The 21,773-nt window shown below is 42.9% G+C and overlaps 1 protein-coding gene across 1 annotated transcript in view; it reads right to left on the bottom strand.

The window, feature by feature from the left end:
• Positions 1–3,659: 3,659 nt before the first annotated feature.
• The window catches only part of SLC24A2 (solute carrier family 24 member 2), a 273,874-nt gene continuing 255,760 nt past the window's right edge, over positions 3,660–21,773 (bottom strand). The window contains exons 7-10 of the mRNA XM_052644607.1: positions 20,911–21,051; positions 9,977–10,066; positions 7,082–7,248; positions 3,660–3,909 (exon numbers count right to left, since the gene is read on the bottom strand). Of these exons, the coding sequence (XP_052500567.1) occupies positions 3,660–3,909; positions 7,082–7,248; positions 9,977–10,066; positions 20,911–21,051 (648 nt within the window). The remainder of the gene's footprint in view (positions 3,910–7,081; positions 7,249–9,976; positions 10,067–20,910; positions 21,052–21,773) is intronic.

The following is a 21,773-nucleotide window of genomic DNA, read 5'->3' as shown; positions in this document are numbered from 1 at the left end:
CTCCAAACACCTGATTCATGTCTTCCCTAGAAAATAAATTATAATGGCCCCTGTCAGCTGACACCTGTTAGAAGCCTTACAAAGCATTTCCCCCGAATATGAAACAGTTCCCTGCCTCTTTTTATAATCTTCTGGGCAAGGCTTTAGGAAATTCTGCTGCATCAGCCAAACTGATAACATCCCTCTGCCTTCGTCTCTGCATGGCTGTGTTTTCTTGATCTGCCCCGCCTGGCTCAGCTTAGGTCTGGGAAGCTGCCTGCAGATCATCTCATCTCCAGCCTCAGTTCTTTAGGGTCTAGTCAGGTTCAGAAGGCAGCTGGACTCAGCATGGGCATTCCAAGATGCAACTGCGAAGGTTCTATTTGAGTATTCTCAGCATGAGCCAAGTTGTTCTCCTGTCCTGAGCCTGCCTAGGGTGTTGGGGGAGGTGACAGCAAGCAAGACCTGCTTGGTTCACTGCAGGTAAAGGGAACCACTTGGGGACAGCTTGTTTATTTTAGATCAAACAGTAAGAGGTGGGCTCTTGAATTTTTGATATTTTATACCCTGCTCCAGAAAAGCAAAGAGGGTATCAGTAATCTCAGTGTTTTCCCCTGTACTTTTCCATTGTGTATTCTTTGCCTCTACATCCACGTTAGCAATACGACTGGCGACTTCTATAAGGCTGTAAATCTATATTCTTGGGGCAAGAAAATACACAAGAAAGGTGCCTATGTGGATGTTTGGATGGCCTTGTGGACGAAGCAAACCTCATGTGAGCAGCAGGAAATGTTCCTTTTGGTCACCGGTGTGCATGTTACCCCTTTTCCTTCACTAAGGCAAACTTTGATGCTCCCTGCTTTCGAATTCTGAATGTAATTGGGTCAGAGGGTGATGATGTAAGTGATATATAGTGTATAGATAGGTTTGGTATGAAGATACATATGTATTTATACAGGCACTAGGGATGAGCTACTCAGAAAACCATGTTGTGGAAAGTTCTTTCTTATAATTATGGTAATAATTCAAATGCTTTGAAAGATCCACTGTTGCACCTATAGTCTTCTCTCTGGGTTTAGCCCAGCCCAGCCCATAACCTCACAGACACCTAATGGGGGAGAGATGCCTGCATACCGGCAAGCGAGTGGATACTCCACACCCTTGAGGTGGGAAGTGGGCTTGGAAATAGCATGTTCTCAAATGCAATCAATTTTCATGATTGACAACAATCCTTCAGAAGGGAGCTCCCAGGCTGCTTGTATGAGTCTCCACTGTGAGCTGAGAAGGAACAGGAAAGACAGACAGGAGGCAGGGAAAAGCCAGAAGAACAGGGTTGCACCCAACACCCCTCATCCTTTCTGGATTTACACAGTCTATCTGCCGCTGAGTCAGTCACCTATTCAATCCTTCTTTCACACAAAAAACCAGTCAATAATGTACATTGACACAACAAACAACTCTGCTCCCTTCAAGTGATGCACAGGGAAAGCCATCAAGAGTTTCTAACTCAATGTTCACTGGTTCCTTCTCTTTCAAAGGAATCAGCACAAACTCTTGTCTCAGCACAAAATGCTGCCCTTGAAGCGGGAGCCCTGGATCTCTCTCACACAACTGAACAGTCAACTCTGTAAGGCGGAGAGACTGGGAAGCTGGCCTTTTGGGCCACCATCTTGGCTTCTTGCTTTCCCATTGGGCCTCTACTCGGAAGAGCAACAGTGGGCACTGCCTGTGACTGCTGTGCTGTGTAGGGTGAGCTGAGGTTTTGTGGAAGGAATGCTGAGCTTGAACTTGATCTTTACTCGGCTGTGAGCATTGCATCCTGCCTCCCTGTGTCAGGCGAGATGCACTCACAGCAAAATCATGGCAGCAGCAGTGACACAACAGACTGGGGAGAGGAGGTCACACGGAGTAGGCCTCAGACGTGGTGTGCGCCCACTTAGATGTAGGAGGGCTACACGACAAGGGGGGTCTTCTGTTTACTTTCGAATGATTATAAGGATGCAAGGTTCGGGGAGATGAAAAACTGCATATTTTTCACTAATTCAGTCTGCCTCACCTTTCTCTGTTAGTTTTATTGCCATAGACCTGAGACATCATATAAAGTGTCAAACAGAACTTGTGAGTACTGAATGAATGAAATGAAAATGTCCCATGAATGCTCTGGAAACCAGAACTTCAGAGTGACTGGCCTGAAGCCAGTGTAAAGAAGCTGTTAAGCATAGTCTGCAGTTACTCTGTGAGCTGGAAAGACTCCCTGATGGGACCCTCATGGCAGGAGAGACCAAATCCTGGTCCTGGAACTACTAGACAGAGGACCCAGAAAATTTCCTGGTGAACAAACACCTTGCCAAACATCTCTAAGCTGCCTCAATCCACGCAGTATCGATCAGCGTCAACCTAGTTTTACTGGTTGGAGGAAGAGTGATGTCTTTCTTCAGCCACTGAAGCCCTTGATGACCACATTGGAAGATGCTTTAAAGAACCACACCATTAGGGAGCACGTTCCACTGAGCACCTCTACTGGATGGTATTTCTTAGTGAATATCCAGGCTCTCTTGGCAGGCATTTTGATTATACATCAAGCACCTTAGCATCAAGATACGTCTGAATGACAATTACAGCTAAATCTGCCCCCTTCTTTGGATGATAATGGGACATGCATTGGAACAATACAGGTTCAGTTTATATAGTTTTGCTGTCCTAGAAGAGCACTAATTTGGTTTGCAATCATATTTTCTACTTGCATGCTGGGGCACTATATAAAAAAAACAAACAAATCTCTCCCAAACCCAACCCTGGTCACCTCCCCCTTGTCCCAAACCAGTATCCGCCCAACCTGGGTTTTACCTCCAGACGTCCCAATAACCCTGTGGGTTTCAGATAGTGTACCTCAGTTAGACTGGGCAGATGGTCTTCCCAGTTTGGCTTGTGGGAATGTTTTGGAGGGCTCATATTAAGTTCTCTATGGACCCTTTCCACCCAGCCCTACCTCCTGCAACATATATTCCTTAAACAGCTGTCATACCAAGCAGAATCCCAATATGTCCAAGGTAGGTTGAAGTTCACAGCAATGATTCTCTTAGCTCACCTCTTGCACTTAAGAGGTAAAGCTCAGACTGAAGGTTGATGCCCCTCTTCAGATAGGTACTAGAAATATACTAGAGCTGTCCCTGAAAAGATGCAGTTGTATTTATATATATATATATGACTTCATATATATATATACATTTTCTCTGTGTCTGTATACAGGTATAGACTACTCTCTAGGTGTGGAAGGAGAGGTATCAGTACAGGAGCAGGCGGGGGTGTGTTCAGGTGCATCTATATATAGTATGTATATTTTATATGTATATATATCACCTTTGTCATTGTTTGCATCATTATGACGAATATACCTCTGACCAGCAAGGAGTACCTGTCAGCGATGCAGGCTGAGAAGCCCCAGACGTGGGGATCTGTTTGTCACTTGCATGGAGCTGCTGCAGGAGGCAAGGGTGGGAGCAGCGCCATGAAAGGAGCTGGCCCTGCGTGAATCCATCCCTCTTCAAATCCGCCAAGGAGGGACGCTCAGAAAGCCCCGGGCCGTGGGCCTGCTGCCTCTTCTCAGGAGGTCACAGACCCTACAACCCAGAGCGGGGAGGGACTGTCCATGCTGCTGGCTCAAGATATGGCTTTTCCCGCTAGATGGAGACAGGGCACACGAGGATTCTGTCTTCCAGGAGGACGCTGACCACCAGGAACACAAAGTAGAGGCCGAACATGATGAAGCCCAGCACTTTGTTCATCCGCCATTTGCAGAGGGCGATGGAGAGGATGACGAAGAGCAGCATGATGAAGAGGAGGACGATGGCGCAGAAGAGCCCGTTGCTGCTGACGGTCACGGGCTGGAACCTGTGGATGACCGTGTAGAGGAGCCAGGGCAGCGGGAGCCTGTGCGGGAGAAGCAGGGTAGACGGGGGCGCAGTCAGACGCGCTGAGGAAGGCACAGGGTGGAACACGAGCTGCTTGGGGTCTGATTGGAAACCAGTGTCCTGTTAGGTTCACTGTGACTCATGCCCGGTTGGCCCAGGCGAGCATATACGGAAGTCACGTGACCTTTAAAAACCTTTACTTCCTGACCGAATGAGGGAGAGCAGAGAGAATTTGTTCTCTGGTTGAATAAGATCAAAGGCTGCTGCAGGTGATTTCTGAATTTGATTTGAAATAATTTTTTTTTATTCCTTTCAAAGATTAAAGTGTTATCCTTAGCCCTAAAGAGATGAATTGGAGGACGTGTACAGGGTGACAGGAGGAGATGATAAAATGTTGGAAAGGATACAGAAATTAGCAGTGAAAATGGCCAAGTTATTATTTTTTAAATGAAGACAGAGACCACCAATGACACGCACGCACACATCAGTTCTGGTGAAGTTGCGGTTGACAGAACTACAAATAGGTAAGAACCCTTTGGGGCAAATACAACATTTTTAATACTTTTGACCTATCAGTTCGGTTGTCAGGGATCAAGCAGAAGGAATAATTCAAAATGCAGAGGCAACTTTTTTCAGAAAGATGATCATTCCAGTGTTACTCTGAGTAGTGAAACATCAGGGACACCTTAATCTCACATAATAGGCAGTTAGTTAAATAGCAAACTGTTAAGTCAATGTAATGTTACATAGCTATTAAAATCATAAACTTAAAATGGTACAGGCAAATGCCCATGACATGATTCTATAAAAAGGATACACATAAAAATAGCAATTTAACTTCAATAATGAATTAGAGAGGTGTTGGTTTGTATTTATGTTTTATATATGCTTATATGTTGGCTTGTATTATGCTTTATGTGTATTTCTAAATCCTTTACCTTGAGTATGTATCAAGAAGAAAATGCTACCAAGATTATGGAGAAACTGTTACACTCTATATTGCTAATAACTTTGTAAATTGGTATAAACTCTTGGAAGAGACCTTTTGGAAAAATATACTACATCAATAGCCATTGAAATATTTATAATCTTTGATCCATTAATATTTCTTTAAAACTTTATCCTAATATGATAATTAAAAGAGATGTTTCATAAAGTTTCATAAAACACTCATGCTATCAGAAAATTGAAAAAATACAAAGGTCCTACTAAAGCGTAATGGTTAAACTGAAAGCAACAAGATGGAATATTTTGAAGCTGTAGAATATTAATTATGAGAGCTATGAAAAAACTTAGAAAAATGGCTGACTTACTACTTTACTCATAGAGGGCTATTCTTTGCTAGGCATAAATGGTTTTAAAATGGAAAAATAAAAGCCCTCCAGCAGAGCAAAACTGATTATTCACTAAGAAAACTTTGTGAAATAGTAAGAGAAGAATGCACAAAAGTTAAATGTTTGGGAGTAGTAGGATTAGGGATGATTTTCTTTAAACCTCCATTTAAGTTACAACATATGTATAATTTAAGAACAATGAACAAAAAACATTTTGTAATTCACTAGAATACTTTTCGAAAACATGATAAATATATCTCAAAGAACACATAATTTTCCCATGTAAGATTTTCTCTTTATATACTACAGAATATTTTCTTTCTATTTGTACAAGGTATTGACCGAGAAAACTACTTTAAATGTGTGGGCAGTAGAACTGAGAAATGCTGTTTATACCAGGGATGTCCCTCTTTTTAAAAATACAACTTTTCAGGCATTCATTCGCTCATCCATCCATCCATCCATTCATTCTACACACATGTGCCAAGCCACTGCCATACATTAGACATTGTATTAGGTTTTGGGGAGTTCTTGTTCTTGGGCAGTTCACAGTCTAGCAGACAGACTGATATACATGACCTTGACAAGAGTGTGAGCTACAGATACCCAGAGTGCTTACAGGAGCACGAGCCTCCAGGCCAGGCTTAAAGGAATCAGAAAACCAGGATGCGAGTTGACACTGGAAGGGTAAACTGGAGTTTTCTGGACAGACAAGCAGTGAGGGGTCTCGAGGGAGAGATGCCAGCAAAGGAAGACAGTGTGGTAGGAGAGGGCCCCTGTGAACTCTAAGGTGGTACAGACAGTGAAGCTCAGAGCAGGGTTTCATGTTCAGATGGTGCTGGGTTTGAGAGCATAGACTCTGCTCAAATCCCAGCTGTCTCATTACTCGTTGCGTGAACTCTGCGCCCTTCAGTTTCCTTACCTGAAAAGTGGGGATGACAAACGCGCCTCATGTGTGGCTGAGATAGACAAAAATGTATGTACTGCATATGTGGTAGATACTGAATGAAAAAACTATATTTTAGGTAATGGAAAGGATAAAAGAGAACAGTGTTTAACAAGATGTTCAATGAGAAAGATTCATTTTTAATGGTCTTCCAAACTCGAGTGCCAAGAGGCCAGTGCTTCTAGGAACACAAGGATAATATCCTGTCTTATTTTCTCAGGGGACTGCCTTTTGGGGTTACTTTTGAGACTACTTTTACTTTGGACATGTTAAATGAAATGATAGAAATAACAGCTTCTCTCCCCAGTCAGATCCACTTTAGAGATTATTCATATTGAGAATTTCAGCTTGCTTAACTGTAGAAACAGAGCTCATTATCTGACTTTCAAAAAAACCTAGAATATCTTCACCAGCATGGATAAAGAAACGGTAACACCAAACCTGCCAGTGTTTTCCAAGGAAGGAGATGGGATGTTTTTCTCCTGGCCTATGTTTTAGTCTGCTTTCCAAATCTCATCTGAGGCTGGTCGGGACTTTAATTAGAATTAGAACATGGGGAAAAAAAATACTGTGAAACTACCAGAGTATCTCAGTCACACATGAATGTTGAATATTCATGACATGTAGCCAATGCCATTTCTTAGGTGAAATTCTCTCAAAGTATTTCCTACAACACCCACTCTCTATGTAAGTATGTGTTTCTCCCTGTCCAAGGATAACTTATTCTTCATGAAGTTCTGTGAAGATAAAAAATGGAGTTGGTGAAACTGAATGATACTATCAGTCTTTTTTTTCTGTTGGTATTGGTTGGTTTTGGGCTCTGAGACTCTGGTCATGACTTCACAAGCTTCTAAGAAGACAAAGACAGTGGTGGAGCTGATGTGACCCTTTATATAATGAGTTCGACTCACCCTACGGTGATGTCAAAAATGTTGCTTCCAACAGAGCTGGACACGGCCATGTCCCCAAGTCCCTTCCGGGCCACTATGACGCTGGTGATCAGGTCAGGGATTGAAGTCCCAGCGGCCAAGATGGTCAGACCCATGATCTCTTCACTAATGCCAATTGTCTCTCCAACCTAAAAGCCGCGACAGGGGCAAACAGAGGAGTGTTTGAAGTCACAAAACCATCAAGACCACCAACATTTCAATGCAACTCCCTTTTAATGAATTCTTACTCTGTGCTGTGCTGGGTGTTGAGATAATAACAATGAATAAGCCACAGTTGTTGACAGAAAGATTTATATTTTAATGATACTCAGGCCCAAGAGATCAGGAATGTTCACACAAGGATTAAACAGGTAATCTGAAAAAAGAGCTACAGAAGACTAGAATGCAGCCTCTATTTGATTTTTTATCAAGACCAGGCAGGGGAAGCAGAAGATCAGAGTTACAAATGCCAATTGGTCATTGGCTCCATGGGCCAGTGCCTGACAATGGCACCAGACCATGTAGCAAATGTGCCCCTTAATTTATGATTGAAGATTAAGAATTGATACCCAGTGTCCCCATTTTCCCTTAACATCTCCTATTGTCTATAACCCACTCTTAAACATTTTTAGGTTGTACCATTTCCACAGAAAACTTGATTTTGGATGTTTTGGGGTTTGGTAACATAGGATTGTAAGTCAGCAAGGCAGCTATGGAGAAAGCAACAGTTAGGAAATCAGAGGACCTTGGTCCAAGGTCTGGCTCTGGCATTTATTAAGTACTTGACTTAGTGCTAATTGGACCAATTGGGCAATGTCTTTGATCCTCACTTTCTTTCTTTTTCTTCCAGTTTTATTGAGACATAATTGACATATAGCTCATGTAGATGTCACTTGCTAATGGAGAGCTAGTGAACCACGAGGGCAGGTATACCAGTTCAGTTCCCTAGGCTCTGGGGCGGTGTGACCGTCAAATAAAAACAGCTCCCAACTATGCTTTTAAGCTAGTGGGAACCAGCTATTATAGGCAAAACTGTGCATAACAAATAGTTGAGCACTAAATGGTGCACTTCCTATCATTTATAGCTTTTACAGGTCAAAGGTGCAAATGATAGAATTAGTGCTACAGACTTATAACAGAATCTGCTATTTGATCAGCTGTCTGGATGTTTTGAAAGAGAAAAGCATTTCTTTGGTGAAAAGAAAGAGAAATGTCTCATTCATTATTGGCAAATAAGGCTTCTCTTTGTGCATTCTATATTTCTGGGCTTTTTTTTTTTTTTTAATAATTGTAATTGTTCCAGGGATTGTGTTTGTATTTTTCTACAAGAGAATGAAGAGAGAATAAGATTGTGGAATTAAGATAATCATTAAAAAGTAAAGAAAAAGATGGAAGCTTGTAGGATGATATTTTTGAGGAAGGCTAAAGAAAAATATCTAGGCACAATATATTCCAGTAAGTGAAAAAAATCACTTTTTTTTTCTTTATCTGTACATGGAAGAATAAAAATAATTATTATGGAAGGCCATGATATATGTTATAAATGGCAAACATTCATAGCCTGGAAATCTGGAGGCTGAGAAACAGCTTTTTAACTTTGCGATCTCATGGACTGTAGCCCGCCAGGCTCCTCTGTCCATGGGATTTCCCAGGCGAGAATATTGGAGTGGGTTACTGTTTCCTTCTCCAGGGGATCTTCTCGACCCAGGGATTGAAACGTCTGCGGTGATTTCTGTTGGATATTGTTAGCAAACGTCTCTCCGTGAATGTAGAAAATAATGACTTGGGGGCAAACAGAATGTCTTCAGGGGGCCAATGATTTTTGGAAATATTGAGGAAGAGTAATCTGAAGTCAATGTCAGTCAAATAACTGTGATAGGAATAATATGAAATACGTTGTAGGAATAACTCTTGGTTTAATAAAGCCAATATTTTCAGTGGATTTTGTTAGTGATGCCATATGTTCTTTCTAAAAACAATTAAGGTATAATTTCCATACAGGAAAATTCACCCTTTTAAAAAAAGCATATGGTTTTGACAAATATATGCAATCCTGTTTCTCCACACCCTCATCAACAAATGGTATTGTCTGTCTTTTTGGTTGTAGTTGTCCTAATGGTTGTGAAGTGGTATCTTATGATTATTTTTAAACAACTTTAATTAGCTGTAAGCTTAACTCTTTAATCTGTAAACTGCGGATAATAATATTACCTCCTCCACAGGATTTATACCCATGTAGAAGGACAAAGGGAGATGAATTGTCCATATTCAGGTAGTACCCACGCAGTCAATAATGGTAACTGTTAGTACCTCTGAGAACCGAAGACCGAACACAAGACCTTTGCGTCTCATTTTTCCTTTCATGTGTTACAACAAACAATTCCTGAGAGTTTATTCTGGTGATGGGCGTTACAACTGGTATTGAGTTAGAAGTAGTAAAAGTGAAATACATCATCATTTTTTGTAAATTCAGGCTTAAGGAAGAGACCATTTTGTCTCCACGTCTTTTCCTAAGAGCCAGTTTGATGAGAACGTGAGGTGAGTGGGTGTCCAAGTGAAAGGAAGTGCTGCAGAGCTAGGCAAAACCCTGACATTCCTCCAGGCCCGGGCTGGCCTGGTTTCAGGCTGCAGAGGGCAAGTTGTGGATAGGCTTGCCTTTCCTCCACACAGCTGTCTGGGGCTATGCCACCTTGATGCCACCCTACAGAGAAAGGCCAGGAGATGCGGGAAAGTTAAGTGGAGTAAATTCCTCTAGTCCTGGAATATGTATGTCAGCTGCTATACCGTTGTGCCAGTTTCAGAAAGCAAACACACTGATGAGCCACCTGGCAACCAAGAGAAAAGCCAGGCAGATGTGTGTACTTCTCAAGGTCTTACCTGATGTGCCCACCAGACCATCAAGTAAGAGAAGACGGCGATCCAGGAGATGGAGCCGAAAAACGTGATGGGAAAAAACTTCCTTGATGACTGCAAGAGAACCAGGAAGAGGGGAGAGTGTGAGTACTAACCGAGGTGATCTGTCATCCTGGTGAAAAGTGAAAGTGTTAGTTGCTCAGTCATCTCCAACTCTTTGCAACCCCCATGGACTGAAGCTTGCCAGGCTCCTCTGTCTAGGGGATTCTCCAGGCAAGAATACTAGAGTGGATTGCCATTCCCTTCTCCAGGGGATCTCCCCTACCCAAAGCTCAAACCCAGGTCTCCTGCATTGCAGGCAGATTCTTTACCATCTGAGGCACTGGGGAAGCCCCATCAGTAACCCTTGGTCGAGCTGGGACATTAAGATTTCTCTCGGGAATGTGAAATTGGTTGAAGCCAAGCCATCATAAAACTGGCTGCTGAGATGGGAAGTCTTTTTTTTTAAATTTATTTTTAATTGGATGGTACTGCGTTACAATGTTGTTGGTTTCTGCCATACAACAACATAAATCAGCTGTCAGTATACATATATCTCCTCCCTCTTGAACTTCTCCCCCATTCCACCCCTCTAGGTTGTCACAGAGCACCAGGCTGAGCTGCCTGTGTTATACAGCAGCTTCCCACTAGCTATCTGTTTTACATTTGGTAATGTATATGTGTTAATGCAACTCTCGGTTCGTCCCTCCTGAGAAGGCCGTCTTTTGCAGAGAAGGTCTGTTCCTACTGCTGGGTGCTCAGATGCTCTCTGTTCCTGCCCTTTCCCAAGGCGTGGCTTCTCAACCTTGCCTTCAACCCCGCGGTATTCCACATCCCCCCTCCTTCTCCTGTTCCCTTTTCTACCTCCTCTTCAAGTTCATGAGAATCAGTCTCTATTGCTTTGACTCATGTATCCTAATAATAATCCATCTGCCAGAAAGCCTATGGGATTCATTACATTTAACAAGAAAGCTCAATAGTTTCAAAAACAAATGGGCTCATTTTACAGCCCCGCGAATTATGAGGAAAAGCCACAGAGAAGAAGCTATCACCGCAGTTAACACAGGTTCCCGAGGATGGCCAGTCCCTCAGATACTGGAGCCACACAAGGAGCAGATGCCCACTCGTGCTGCTTCTTCGGGAGTCGCAGAGTAGACATTCTTGGGGATGTTTTCTTTCCTGTTCTCTACCTTTAACTACGTAATGTCCAACTACGGAATCGGGCTTTTAGCCCTAGGCTTCGTGCAATCTCAGGCTTACAGGATGAGCACTTTTCAAATTTCTTTTAAACGTCAACCCAAATCAGATACGCAAAATGCAATGTTTCTTATCGATCCCACGACAGGGAAATCCATCCTTGCATTGGATGGTAGTGGTGTCTTACTGATGCTCTTTTTGCAAATTGGGATCCTTTAAAACATGCTCAGAAAGCATAATATTCTTAGAGAGTCACTTATTATTGCCAAACACTTTTTATTTCAAAGCTTTCCACTTTTAGAGACAATCTTAGTTTTTGCTTTGATAATACCGTCCAATTCTGCCCAGAGAAATGAATGTAGTTGACTTGAATGAATGCTATCTCACTTGTCTGAAGGGCTGACCTTGGGCAGTCACACAGAACACTTCTGCCACAGCTTTTGAGAGCTTCATTAAAAGCAAAAGATAAACCTGTATACGGTAATCTTTTGAATATCAATAATGACGAACGCAGTTTTATCGCTCCAAACAGGCTTGTGTTCTCTCTACTAATTTCAAATTTTTAATACATGTTTTCATTATCAGTTACACGGTTCTGTTAAATTTCACAATAATCATTTTCTTTCTTTCAATGGCTGTGGCTTTTCTTGGGCCACTCGTTAGTATGGATGTCTGTAAGACCAATGGGGTTGATTCAACTGGGGAAAAACATCAGACCCCAGTAAGCAGCCACAACCTTATTCTTAAATGTTTCCCCTGAAACATTTGGCTGAAATATTTTCACATTTCAGACTCAGACTCTTTCTGAGGAGCTGAGTACTATCTAATGGGTTATGGGAAAAAAGTAATCAATTTTCAAAATGGAGGTTGAGACAGTTACTTTGAAAGAAAATTCCTTTTTTAAAGAAATGTGTTTATGTATTTATTTATTTGGCTGCCCTGGGTCTGAGTTGTGGCACGCAGGATCTTTAGTTGTAGCACGTAGGTTCTTTGTTCCCTGTTAGTTGCTCAGCTGTGTTTGACTCTTTGTGACCCTGCGGACTGTAGTCTGCCAGGCTTCTCTGTCCAGGCAAGAATACTGGAGTGGGTAGCCATTCCCCTTCTCCAGGGGATCTTCCTGACCCAGGGACTGAACCTGGGTCTCCTGTATTGCAGGCGGATACTTTATCATCTGAGCCCAGACCAGGGACCAAACCTGGGCCTCCTGCACTGGGAGCGCAGACTTAGCCACTGGACCACCAGAAAAGTCCAAACAGCGAATTCCTTTAAAGCAAGGAGTGCAGCTCCAGCTGGAGATGGGATTCTCTGAGCCTTGGAATTGCCAGTGCCAAGTTTTCCCATGCAAGGCATTTAGCTGATTAGAGTCTCCATTCTTTTCCTCTGGTCACAAGTCACTGTTTCAGGACCCTAGGTGTAATGAGCGTTTCATCTCCCATGGCCACGCTGTGTCACAGGGAAGAGAAGGCCCCTCTTGTGATGTGGGGCCACAAGTGTGGTTTGAGCAGCAGCCTGTCTCTGGCTTGATTCTGAACATCCTGGGAGGATACGGAGTATCATCTCCACACTTTATAACATGGCACATGGACTGGATATCCTGGGAGAGTCCTCATTTCATAGACTGTCCCCTTTCCAGGTTAGTTAACATACTAAGTATGTAAATATTATTATTATTTAAGTTTTTGTACAGTTGCATATCTGTTCATTGATATCATGTCACAAGTCAGAATCAAATTATTTCAACATATTTCTCATTCAAAAAATATCCCTGAACCATAAAACATTCTCAGTCAAGAGGCAGAAAATAAGTAATTGGATTAAAGATTTAAAGGAGCCAAGTTCAAATCAATGTATTAGTGGAAACCTCTGTAATACAAAATTTGATGCTTCAGTTCAGTTCATCTCAGCTCAGTTCAGTCGCTCAGTTGTGTCCGACTTTTCACGACCCCATGAACCTCAGCACGCCAGGCCTCCCTGTCCATCGCCAACTCCCGGAGTTCACCAAAACTCATGTCTGTTGAGTCAGTGATGCCATCCAATCACCTCATCCTCTGTCGTCCCCTTCTCCTCCTGCCCTCAATCTTTCCCAGCATCAGGGTCTTTTCAAATGAGCAGCTCTTTGCATCAGGTGGCCAAAGTATTGGAGTTTCAGCTTCAACATCAGTCCTTCAATGAACATCCAGGACTGATCTCCTTTAGGATGGACTGGTTGGAGCTCCTTGCAGTCCCAAGGGACTCTCAAAAATCTTCTCCAACACCACAGTTCAAAAGTATCAATTCTTTATTTATAAAGCACTCAGCTTTCTTTATAGTCCAACTCTCACATCTATACATGACCACTGGAAAAACCACAGCCTTGACTAGGCGGACTTTTGTTGACAAAGTTATGTCTCAGTTTTAATATGCTGTCTAGGTTGGTCATAACTTTCCTTCCAAGGAGTAAGCATCTTTTAATTTCATGGCTGCAATCACCATCTGCAGTGATTTTGGAGCCCCCCAAAATAAAGTCAGCCACTGTTTCCCCATCTATTTGCCATGAAGTGATGGGACCGGATGCCATGATCTTAGTCTTCTGAATATTAAGCTTTATGCCAACTTTTTCACTCTCCTCTTTCACTTTCATCAAGAGGTTCTTTAGTTCTTCTTCACTTTTCTGCCATAAGGGTGGTGTCATCTGCATATCTGAGGTTATGGATATTTCTCCCAGCAATCTTGATTCCAGCTTGTGCTTCATCCAGCCCAGCGTTTCTCATGATGTACTCTGCATATAAGTTAAATAAGCAAGGTGACGATATACAGCCTTGATGTACTCCTTTTCCTATTTGGAACCAGTCTGTTGTCCATGTCCAGTTTTAACTGTTGCTTCCTGACCTGTACACAGGTTTCTCAAGAGGCAGGTCAGGTGGTCTGGGATTCCCATTTCTTTCAGAATTTTCCACAGGTTATTGTGATCCACACAGTCAAAGGCTTTGGCATAGTCAATAAAGCAGAAAGAGATGTTTTTCTGGAATTCCTTGCTTTTTCAATGATCCAGCAGATGCTGGCAGTTTGATTTCTGGTTCCTCGGCCTTTTCTAAAGCCAGCCTGAACATCTGGAAGTTCATGGTTCACATATTGCTGAAGCCTGGCTTGGAGAATTTTAAGCATTACTTTACCAGCATGTGAGATGAGTGCAATTGTGTGGTAGTCTGAGCATTCTTTGACATTGCCTTTCTTTGGGATTGGAATGAAAACTGACCTTTTCCAGGCCTGTGGCCACTGCTGAGTTTTCCAAATTTGCTGGCATATTGAATGCAGCACTTTCACAGCATCATCTTTTACAAGTCTTAATCAAGAAGCTAACTAGTAATTATTGGACATATAAATGTACCTAGTGTTGGATTAGGGGCTCATTGAGAAAAAAATTAAAAATAATTTTTCTTTGTAAAGTTTCAGGTCTTCATCCTTAACTAGGATTAGGAAAACTCTGGGCACCTACTCTGTAGCTAGATCTTGAACTAGACATGAAATTTAAATCTAGGTCTGTCTGACTCTATATAGCACATATTCTTAGATGTCTTAGATGTTGGGAATCCAGGTTATACTCATTCCTGAAGAAAAGACAGGGCCAATAATGCTGAAAATATACCCAGCTTTAGACACTTAATGATCATTATCAGCATAATACTAGCCTGTGCTCTGAATGTCAGAAAATAAAGAACATCAGGGAAATACAGACGAGCATTCCAGCTGTACGGCCATCTGCCTCACCCAGCCTCCCATACAGTTCTTTCTTTGGAAGCATCAACTTTTCATGCATCAGCAGTTTGGTTAAGTGTTTCTGGACCATCAAAGTACCTTATCATTTCCAATTTCACAGCCCAGGTAATTCCTTCTTTCATTTTTTTCTGGGTTAGTCCCCTTCTTTGGACTCTATGGTCTCATTCCAGTTTTCACTGCCCAGTAGAACCTGTACAGTTATTTAGTTACCAGTCTTATTGGAAGGCTTCCCTGGTGGCTCAGTGGGTAAAAGAATCTGCCTGCAATGCTGGAGACCTGGGTTCGATCCCTGGGTTGGGAAGATCCCCTGGAGAAGGGAATGGAAACCCACTCCAGTGTTCTTGCCTGGAGAATCCCTTGGGCAGAGATGCCTGGCGGGCTGCAGTCCACAGGGTCACACAGAGTTGGACACGACTGAGCAACTAACACTTAACACTCATTGCAAGGAAGACAGAGCTCTTCAAGCCAAGGTCTGATGTGTCAGTTTATGGTTAGTAATGGTGGCTCATTCTGACATCTGCTGGGATGGGCCTCACACCAATTAGCAGAAAGCAAATTGTGTCCATGTGCTGGCCGGCACATGTGTCCATTTTGTTCCCAATGTAATGGTTTACTTGTATAATTGATAGCTAATGTTCTCATTAGAAGTTTTTAGTACATCAGAATGATACTTCCTTGGCTTAGAAAACATTGCTGGACATTAGCTGGTGGCACAAATTGGCCATCTACTTATTTAAATTAAAAAAATATTCTCCGAGCATCTCCTCTGTGCAAGGTTCTGGGGCATACATGTTTAACAAAGTTCTTCAAAGCAATCCTGTTAAAGATTGAAAGTATGGTCTCTGGATTACTATGACCAGTAGTAATCCTTGCTCATCAATTACCAGCAATGTGCCCTGAGACAAATTATTTCATCTCTCTCTGTCTCAGTTTCTGTAAAATGAGGGGAATAACAATATCTAGTTGTATTGAGGATTTCATGCACATGAAATGTCTAGCAAACTCTGTGCATGGAACAAGTGCTCAGATAGTAATGGGAGTTGTTATTAGACAATATTAATCTCAATTTCATTTTTAAGAGATGAAAAAACTGAAACTCAGGGAGGTGAAAATGATCACAGACATCTGGCCTAGAGTCTTGGCTTTGCTTCTTATTAGCTGGTCTTGCTTGGACAGGTCACTCAAACTCTCAGGGCCTCAATCACTCCATCCTTGCTAGAACCATCCTTGGTTCATAGTAGACACGTAATAAATACTTGGTGAATGGACTAATGCATGACAGAAACTGCAAAATCCTGGGTGAGTTCTAAGTACCTTCCTAGATCTGATGGGTCATGTTTTGATATCTCATGCATTCCTGTTTTGGAAGAACACCCATCCTAGGCCATGAGAAAATGTAACTTTGGGGGGTCTTTCTTTCCTTTATTATTTTCAATTTTCATCAAAGACATTAAGGTTGCAGTTCAGTTCCTGGACTTTTAAAACAAAGCCACTAATTTAAGAAAACTAAATGTGAAACCCACATTAATTATCTGAGCTGAAAGTATGCATAATTCAGCAAACACTGTCATACAGTTTGCATATAAATGAAGTGGAAATAAAAGCAAGTAGGGGTACAATTTACTCTGAAACTAGATGTGTATACATTAAAATAAATCCTGTTTTCATTGTAACTATTGTCAAGGTTTGGGATGTTCATCTCCATGGGTAAGTCAAAAACAACTCAGGAGGCAGAGCTACCAGGCTCTGAGGAGCAGCAAGTGTCTCTTCTCTCCTTGGGTAATTTTTCAAGAGGCCCTGTGGCAGGACATGAGGACAGTGGCAGACTGAAAAGAAATGGCCACATCACGTTACAATTCCTCCCACGGAGAGATGAGGTCTGTTTCCCAAGCCTTTGAATCTGGGCTGGCCTTAGGCCTTGCTCTGACCAAGAGCATGTGGTAGAAATGACAGCATGCAGACGCTAAACTAGATCTTTGCGGCTTTGTGGCTTTCATTCTCACTGCTCTTGGAACTTAGCCGTCATGTGCATAAGCCCAGGCTAGACTGCTCAAGGACAGAAGACCATGCGGAACAGAAGCAAGGTGTTCCAGCTGACATACCAGCCTCCAGCTGTGTAAGTGAGCAGTAGAACTGTCAGGCCAAGCCTCAGCGGTGTCGCCAACTCAGAGGATTATGGGCTAAAAGAATACTTGTTGTTTTAAGTCACTAAGTTTTGGGATGTTATACAACAAAAGCTAACTTTTGCAAGATCAAACCTAATGAAACTCTCCTGAGCTGAGCATGAGCAAGAAGCTGCTTACTGGCCTTTGTACCAACCAGCATGCTTTTTTTGTTTGGCATTCCATATATGCAGAGAATGACATGTAACTCAAGCAAGTATGCTCCGAGAGTAAACTGGGGCTATTGCATCGATAGTTATCTATGTTTTCCTGAATCGCAGAATGTTACAGCTGGCCAGAAATCTAGAGATCTTCCTCCACTGCTGTATTTCACAAAGGAGGAAATATGAGGTCGAGATTTGAGATGTGACTTTCCCATGATTGCACAATGTGTGTGTCATGTGGGAAAAACCACTAAAATCAACATGGTAGCATGAGAATGCTCCAGAGTCAGGAGACCTGGGTTTGAGTCTAGTTGCTCTCACTAGTAAGGCTGTACAATCTTGCCCTTTAGTTCTATAGGGACGTGCTTTGTTCCTTTACTGAGTTTAGAGCAACTTAAAAATAGGAATTGTGGGACTTCCCTGGAGGTCCAGTGGTTAAGACTCTGCACTTCCAATGCAGGGGATGTGAGTTTGATCCCTGGTCGGGAAACTAAGACCCCACATGCCAGCGTGGTGTGGCCAAAACATTAAAAAAAAAAAAGAGGAATTGTGACTGGTGTGACTTTATGTCTCTTTTAGGGCATAAAGCCTGATGCCTGGCATGTAATATGTGTTCAATAAAGATTTGCTGAGGAAATCTACAAACACCCAAGGTTCTATCTAAGAGCCTCATTTCTGCTTGGAACAGCACATGGTATACTCAGAAAAAGACAGAAGAAAATCCAGTCCACACAGCAATGGCCCTTGGGGGTACAGTGAGGAAAAATCGCACCGGCCACCCCAGCACGTGCTGTGGGGGCTGGCTCCCGTAGGGTACTGCTCAGCGAATGACCAGTCAGCAGCACCGCATGGGGAGCATCCTGCTCAGCTGTATCTGCTTGCTTTGCACCCTGGGGATTACGGCATCAGCCAGGGCAGGTCTAACTATAGCCATGGTGGAGTCCTGTTTGTGATCCGGGAGTCCCTGGTTGAGAACACTGATCTTCCCTAACAGCTTCCTTGACTTGGATCACAGAGGGAATGAGTAACTCTGCCAGCTTTTGCTCTGAGGCCCACCCAGCCCTGAGGTTGCAGGACCGTGAGTCACTGGCAACCTCCTCCCACTCCTGCACGTCCTCCTGATGGCTCCAGCAGTTGTACACTGACATTGATCACTTTTTTCTTTAAAAGGTATTTAAAAAATTATTGTTAAATTTAAAAATTGATGTAGAATTGATTTACAATGTTTCAAGTGTACAGTACAGTGATTCAGTCCTATATATATATATATATATATATACACACACTATATGGATATATTCTTCAGATTCTCTTCCCTTACAGGTTATTATAAGACACTGCGTCTAGTTCTCTGTGCTGTACAATAGGTCCATGTTGGTTATTTACTTTATAACATTGATCAGTCTTATTAGTGAACCAGGCCCCTCTGCTCTGGGCCATATCACACTAGACCTGCTGTGGGGATTTAGAAAAGCCTGTCTGTCTCCCTCATTTTCCTCCCTGAGCTAAGCAAAAGCATTGAGCTAAATAGCAGAGCAGTGGTGACAGAGAGACAGGGAGAGAGAGAGGAATGAGTGAGTGAGCGCATGTGAGCATGTACATCTCAGAAATGTCCTTGTGATGGCAGCCAAGAAGAAACTGAACGCATTCCAGCTATTTGGCTGCAGGTTTCCAGGAAGCCAGGCCTTTGTATAGAGCAGATGCTCTGTAACAGCATCTTGAACAAAGAAACCTAGATAGTGCTTTAAATGAGCCACACCCGCCACATTCACCCTTTCCTAGCAAACGTCTAATGCCAGGGGTCTCTACGCGAGGGGTCATTCCTGGCCTGTACTTGATAAGACAAGGCTCTCTGTCAGGTTGGCTTATTTCTGGGTCAGAACAGAGTAATGAGACAGGATGTTTCTCTAGTCTTTTTCAAATGAGGAAAGTGGGATCATCGTGGGGCTTTTGAAGAAGGATGCTAAATTATGCTGGATGTTATTGTAGTATTCTATTCCAAAAGCTTTTAGAAATGTTTTCGTATTTTTACCTTCTGGCACCAAGAAATATGAGGAAGAGCCCAAGCTGTGTGGTCACATGGGCCTGGGTGTGAATCTCAGCTCCATGCCCTAGGAAGTGACCAGGTGTGAGCTAGTTAACTCCTTTGCCTAAGTTTCTTTCTACTTATGCCTATATATATATAAAATTAGTAGATATACACTTTTGTTGAATGAGTACATGTGTGAAGGCCCATAATAAAAAAGGGGAGCTGTTTCTCTTTATTTCTTTATTTGTCATTAGTTCTTTCACCTTTTGAGGCAGTGGCCCAAGAACCCAGTTTGACAACACTGGAGGGGATGTTCTTTTAAGGTGATCTACATTCAGACTGTACTTTGCTGATTATAAGATGGTATTGTGTTCATAGCACCCAGTACACAATCGTGGAAGATAATAATATTGATTATGGTAATGATAATCCTGGAGGGAGCAGATCAGACATGTATGCATTTATACCACACGAATGCATTGCTTTAGATTATTTTTTGAATTGAATGAGTAATTTGTGTACACAAACAGTCAACAAAATGTAAGTCATCCTTCTGCCTCAGACCTTCATTTCCCCTTTGCAGAGACAACCACTGTGGTAGTTTTAAAACATGGTTGCAAATTCTTTGAAATTGCTGCCATCAAGGGTGTCATATGCTGTAGGACACTGATAATTTTGTTGCCCTAGACAATTTATGATCACTTTGACTAGTAGAGTTCAGTGGACGTGACTCTATGTGACTGCTGAGACTAGACTAACCAGAGACCAAGGAGCTTCCCCTTGTGTGGCAAGAACACTGACTGTTGGAGCCCGGACCTCTTATGAAAGACATCTGACTTGATGCCGCCATACAGTGAGGAAGCCCAGCCACACAATAGGTTCTCTAGGAGATGATCCCAACTGAGCCCAGACTTTGAATCATCTCTGCTCAGGTGCCAAAAACACGAGTGAAGAAATCTCCAGAGAGTTCTGCTGCTGCTGCTGCTAAGTTGCTTCAGTTGTATCTGACTCTGTGCGACCCCATAGACAGCAGCCCACCAGGCTCCTCTGTCCCTGGGATTCTCCAAGAAAGAACACTGGAGTGGGTTGCCATTTCCTTCTCCAGTGCATGAAAGTGAAAAGTGAAAGTGAAGTTGCTCAGTCATGTCCGACTCTTCGCGACCCCATGGACTGCAGCCCACCAGGCTCCTCTGTCCATGGGATTTTCCAGGCAAGAGTACTGGAGTGGGTTGCCATTTCCTTCTCCACCAGATAGTTCTAGCCCTCAGTCATCTAAGCCTTCCCAGCTGAGGCCACAGACATTCTGGAACAGAGACCAGCCGTCCCCAGTGTGTCCATTTGAATCCCTGATCCACAGGATCCACGAGCAAAATAACCTGGTTGTCATTTCACACCACTGAGTTAGGGGGGTGGTTCATCATGTATATTTGCTAACCAGAACAATCACTGTCATCGTGCATCTGTCCAGAGAAATTTCAAGCACATGTATACATAGGCATGTGTATAAGTCATCCTTTCTTCCTTTCCTTTTAGGAGCAGGCTCTTGTCATATGCTGTGCTTCCCCTCCTCCCCCGACAAGAAATAAATGAAAAAAAAAATGCTTTACTTACAGGTTTCCGAACATCAGGTAAGGTAATCCAGAGAGGAAACACTATGGGGAGAACAATTAGGAATGTGACTTGTTTGCGTGGATCAGAAGGCCAGGCCAGGCTGAGAGGCTGGTCGTCTTCATCTTCACCTGCCTCTGTGGTCTGTTGTAGAAACAGAGAGATAAACAAATAAACGAAAAAGACAATAACGTCCTCGGGCCACAAAGCAAGGAGGGAATCTCCGGATTCCACTAGGAGCTTTCTTGGGTCATCTCAGCTGCTTTCATCTATGGACTTTTTAGGTCTATAAGAGAATCCCATCTGTCACAGTCTGACTCTCAGGAACAAGAAATACATTGCTCAGCCATGTGGATTTAAGAACTTCCTTTCCTGTTTATCTTCCCTGGTGTCTCAGATGGTAAAGCGTTTCTATCCCTAGGTCGGGAAGATCCCCTGGGGAAGGAAATGGCAACCCGCTCCAGTACTCCTGCCAGGAAAATCCCGTGGATGGAGGAGCCTAGTGGGCTATAGTCCATGGGGTTGCAAAGAGTCAGACAAGACTGAGCGACTTCACTTCACTTCATTTTCCTTTCCCTGAACATTCTCTAGCTTCCTGAATCGATCATTTCAACTGGAGTGAATTACAGCTCCCATCCATGAACTTCATAGGGGAAACCATGTCTGCATAGCAAAAGACCCCAATTATGCAAATCTATGTTGCATTTGCAGGCTTCCCCTGTTGAATGCAACATATATTTGGCTCAGTGGTAAAAGAATCCTCAGGTTCCATCCTGGGTCAGGAAGATCCCCTGGAGGAGGGTATGGCAACCCACTCCAATATTCTTGCCTGGAGAATCCCATGGACAGAGGAGCCTGGTGTGCTA

The sequence above is a fragment of the Budorcas taxicolor genome, chromosome 8 (genome assembly GCF_023091745.1).
Source record: "Budorcas taxicolor isolate Tak-1 chromosome 8, Takin1.1, whole genome shotgun sequence".
Lineage (NCBI taxonomy): Eukaryota > Metazoa > Chordata > Mammalia > Artiodactyla > Bovidae > Budorcas > Budorcas taxicolor.
The sequence above is the reverse complement of the archived record's forward strand: the minus strand, read 5'-3'. Positions and strand labels throughout refer to the sequence as shown.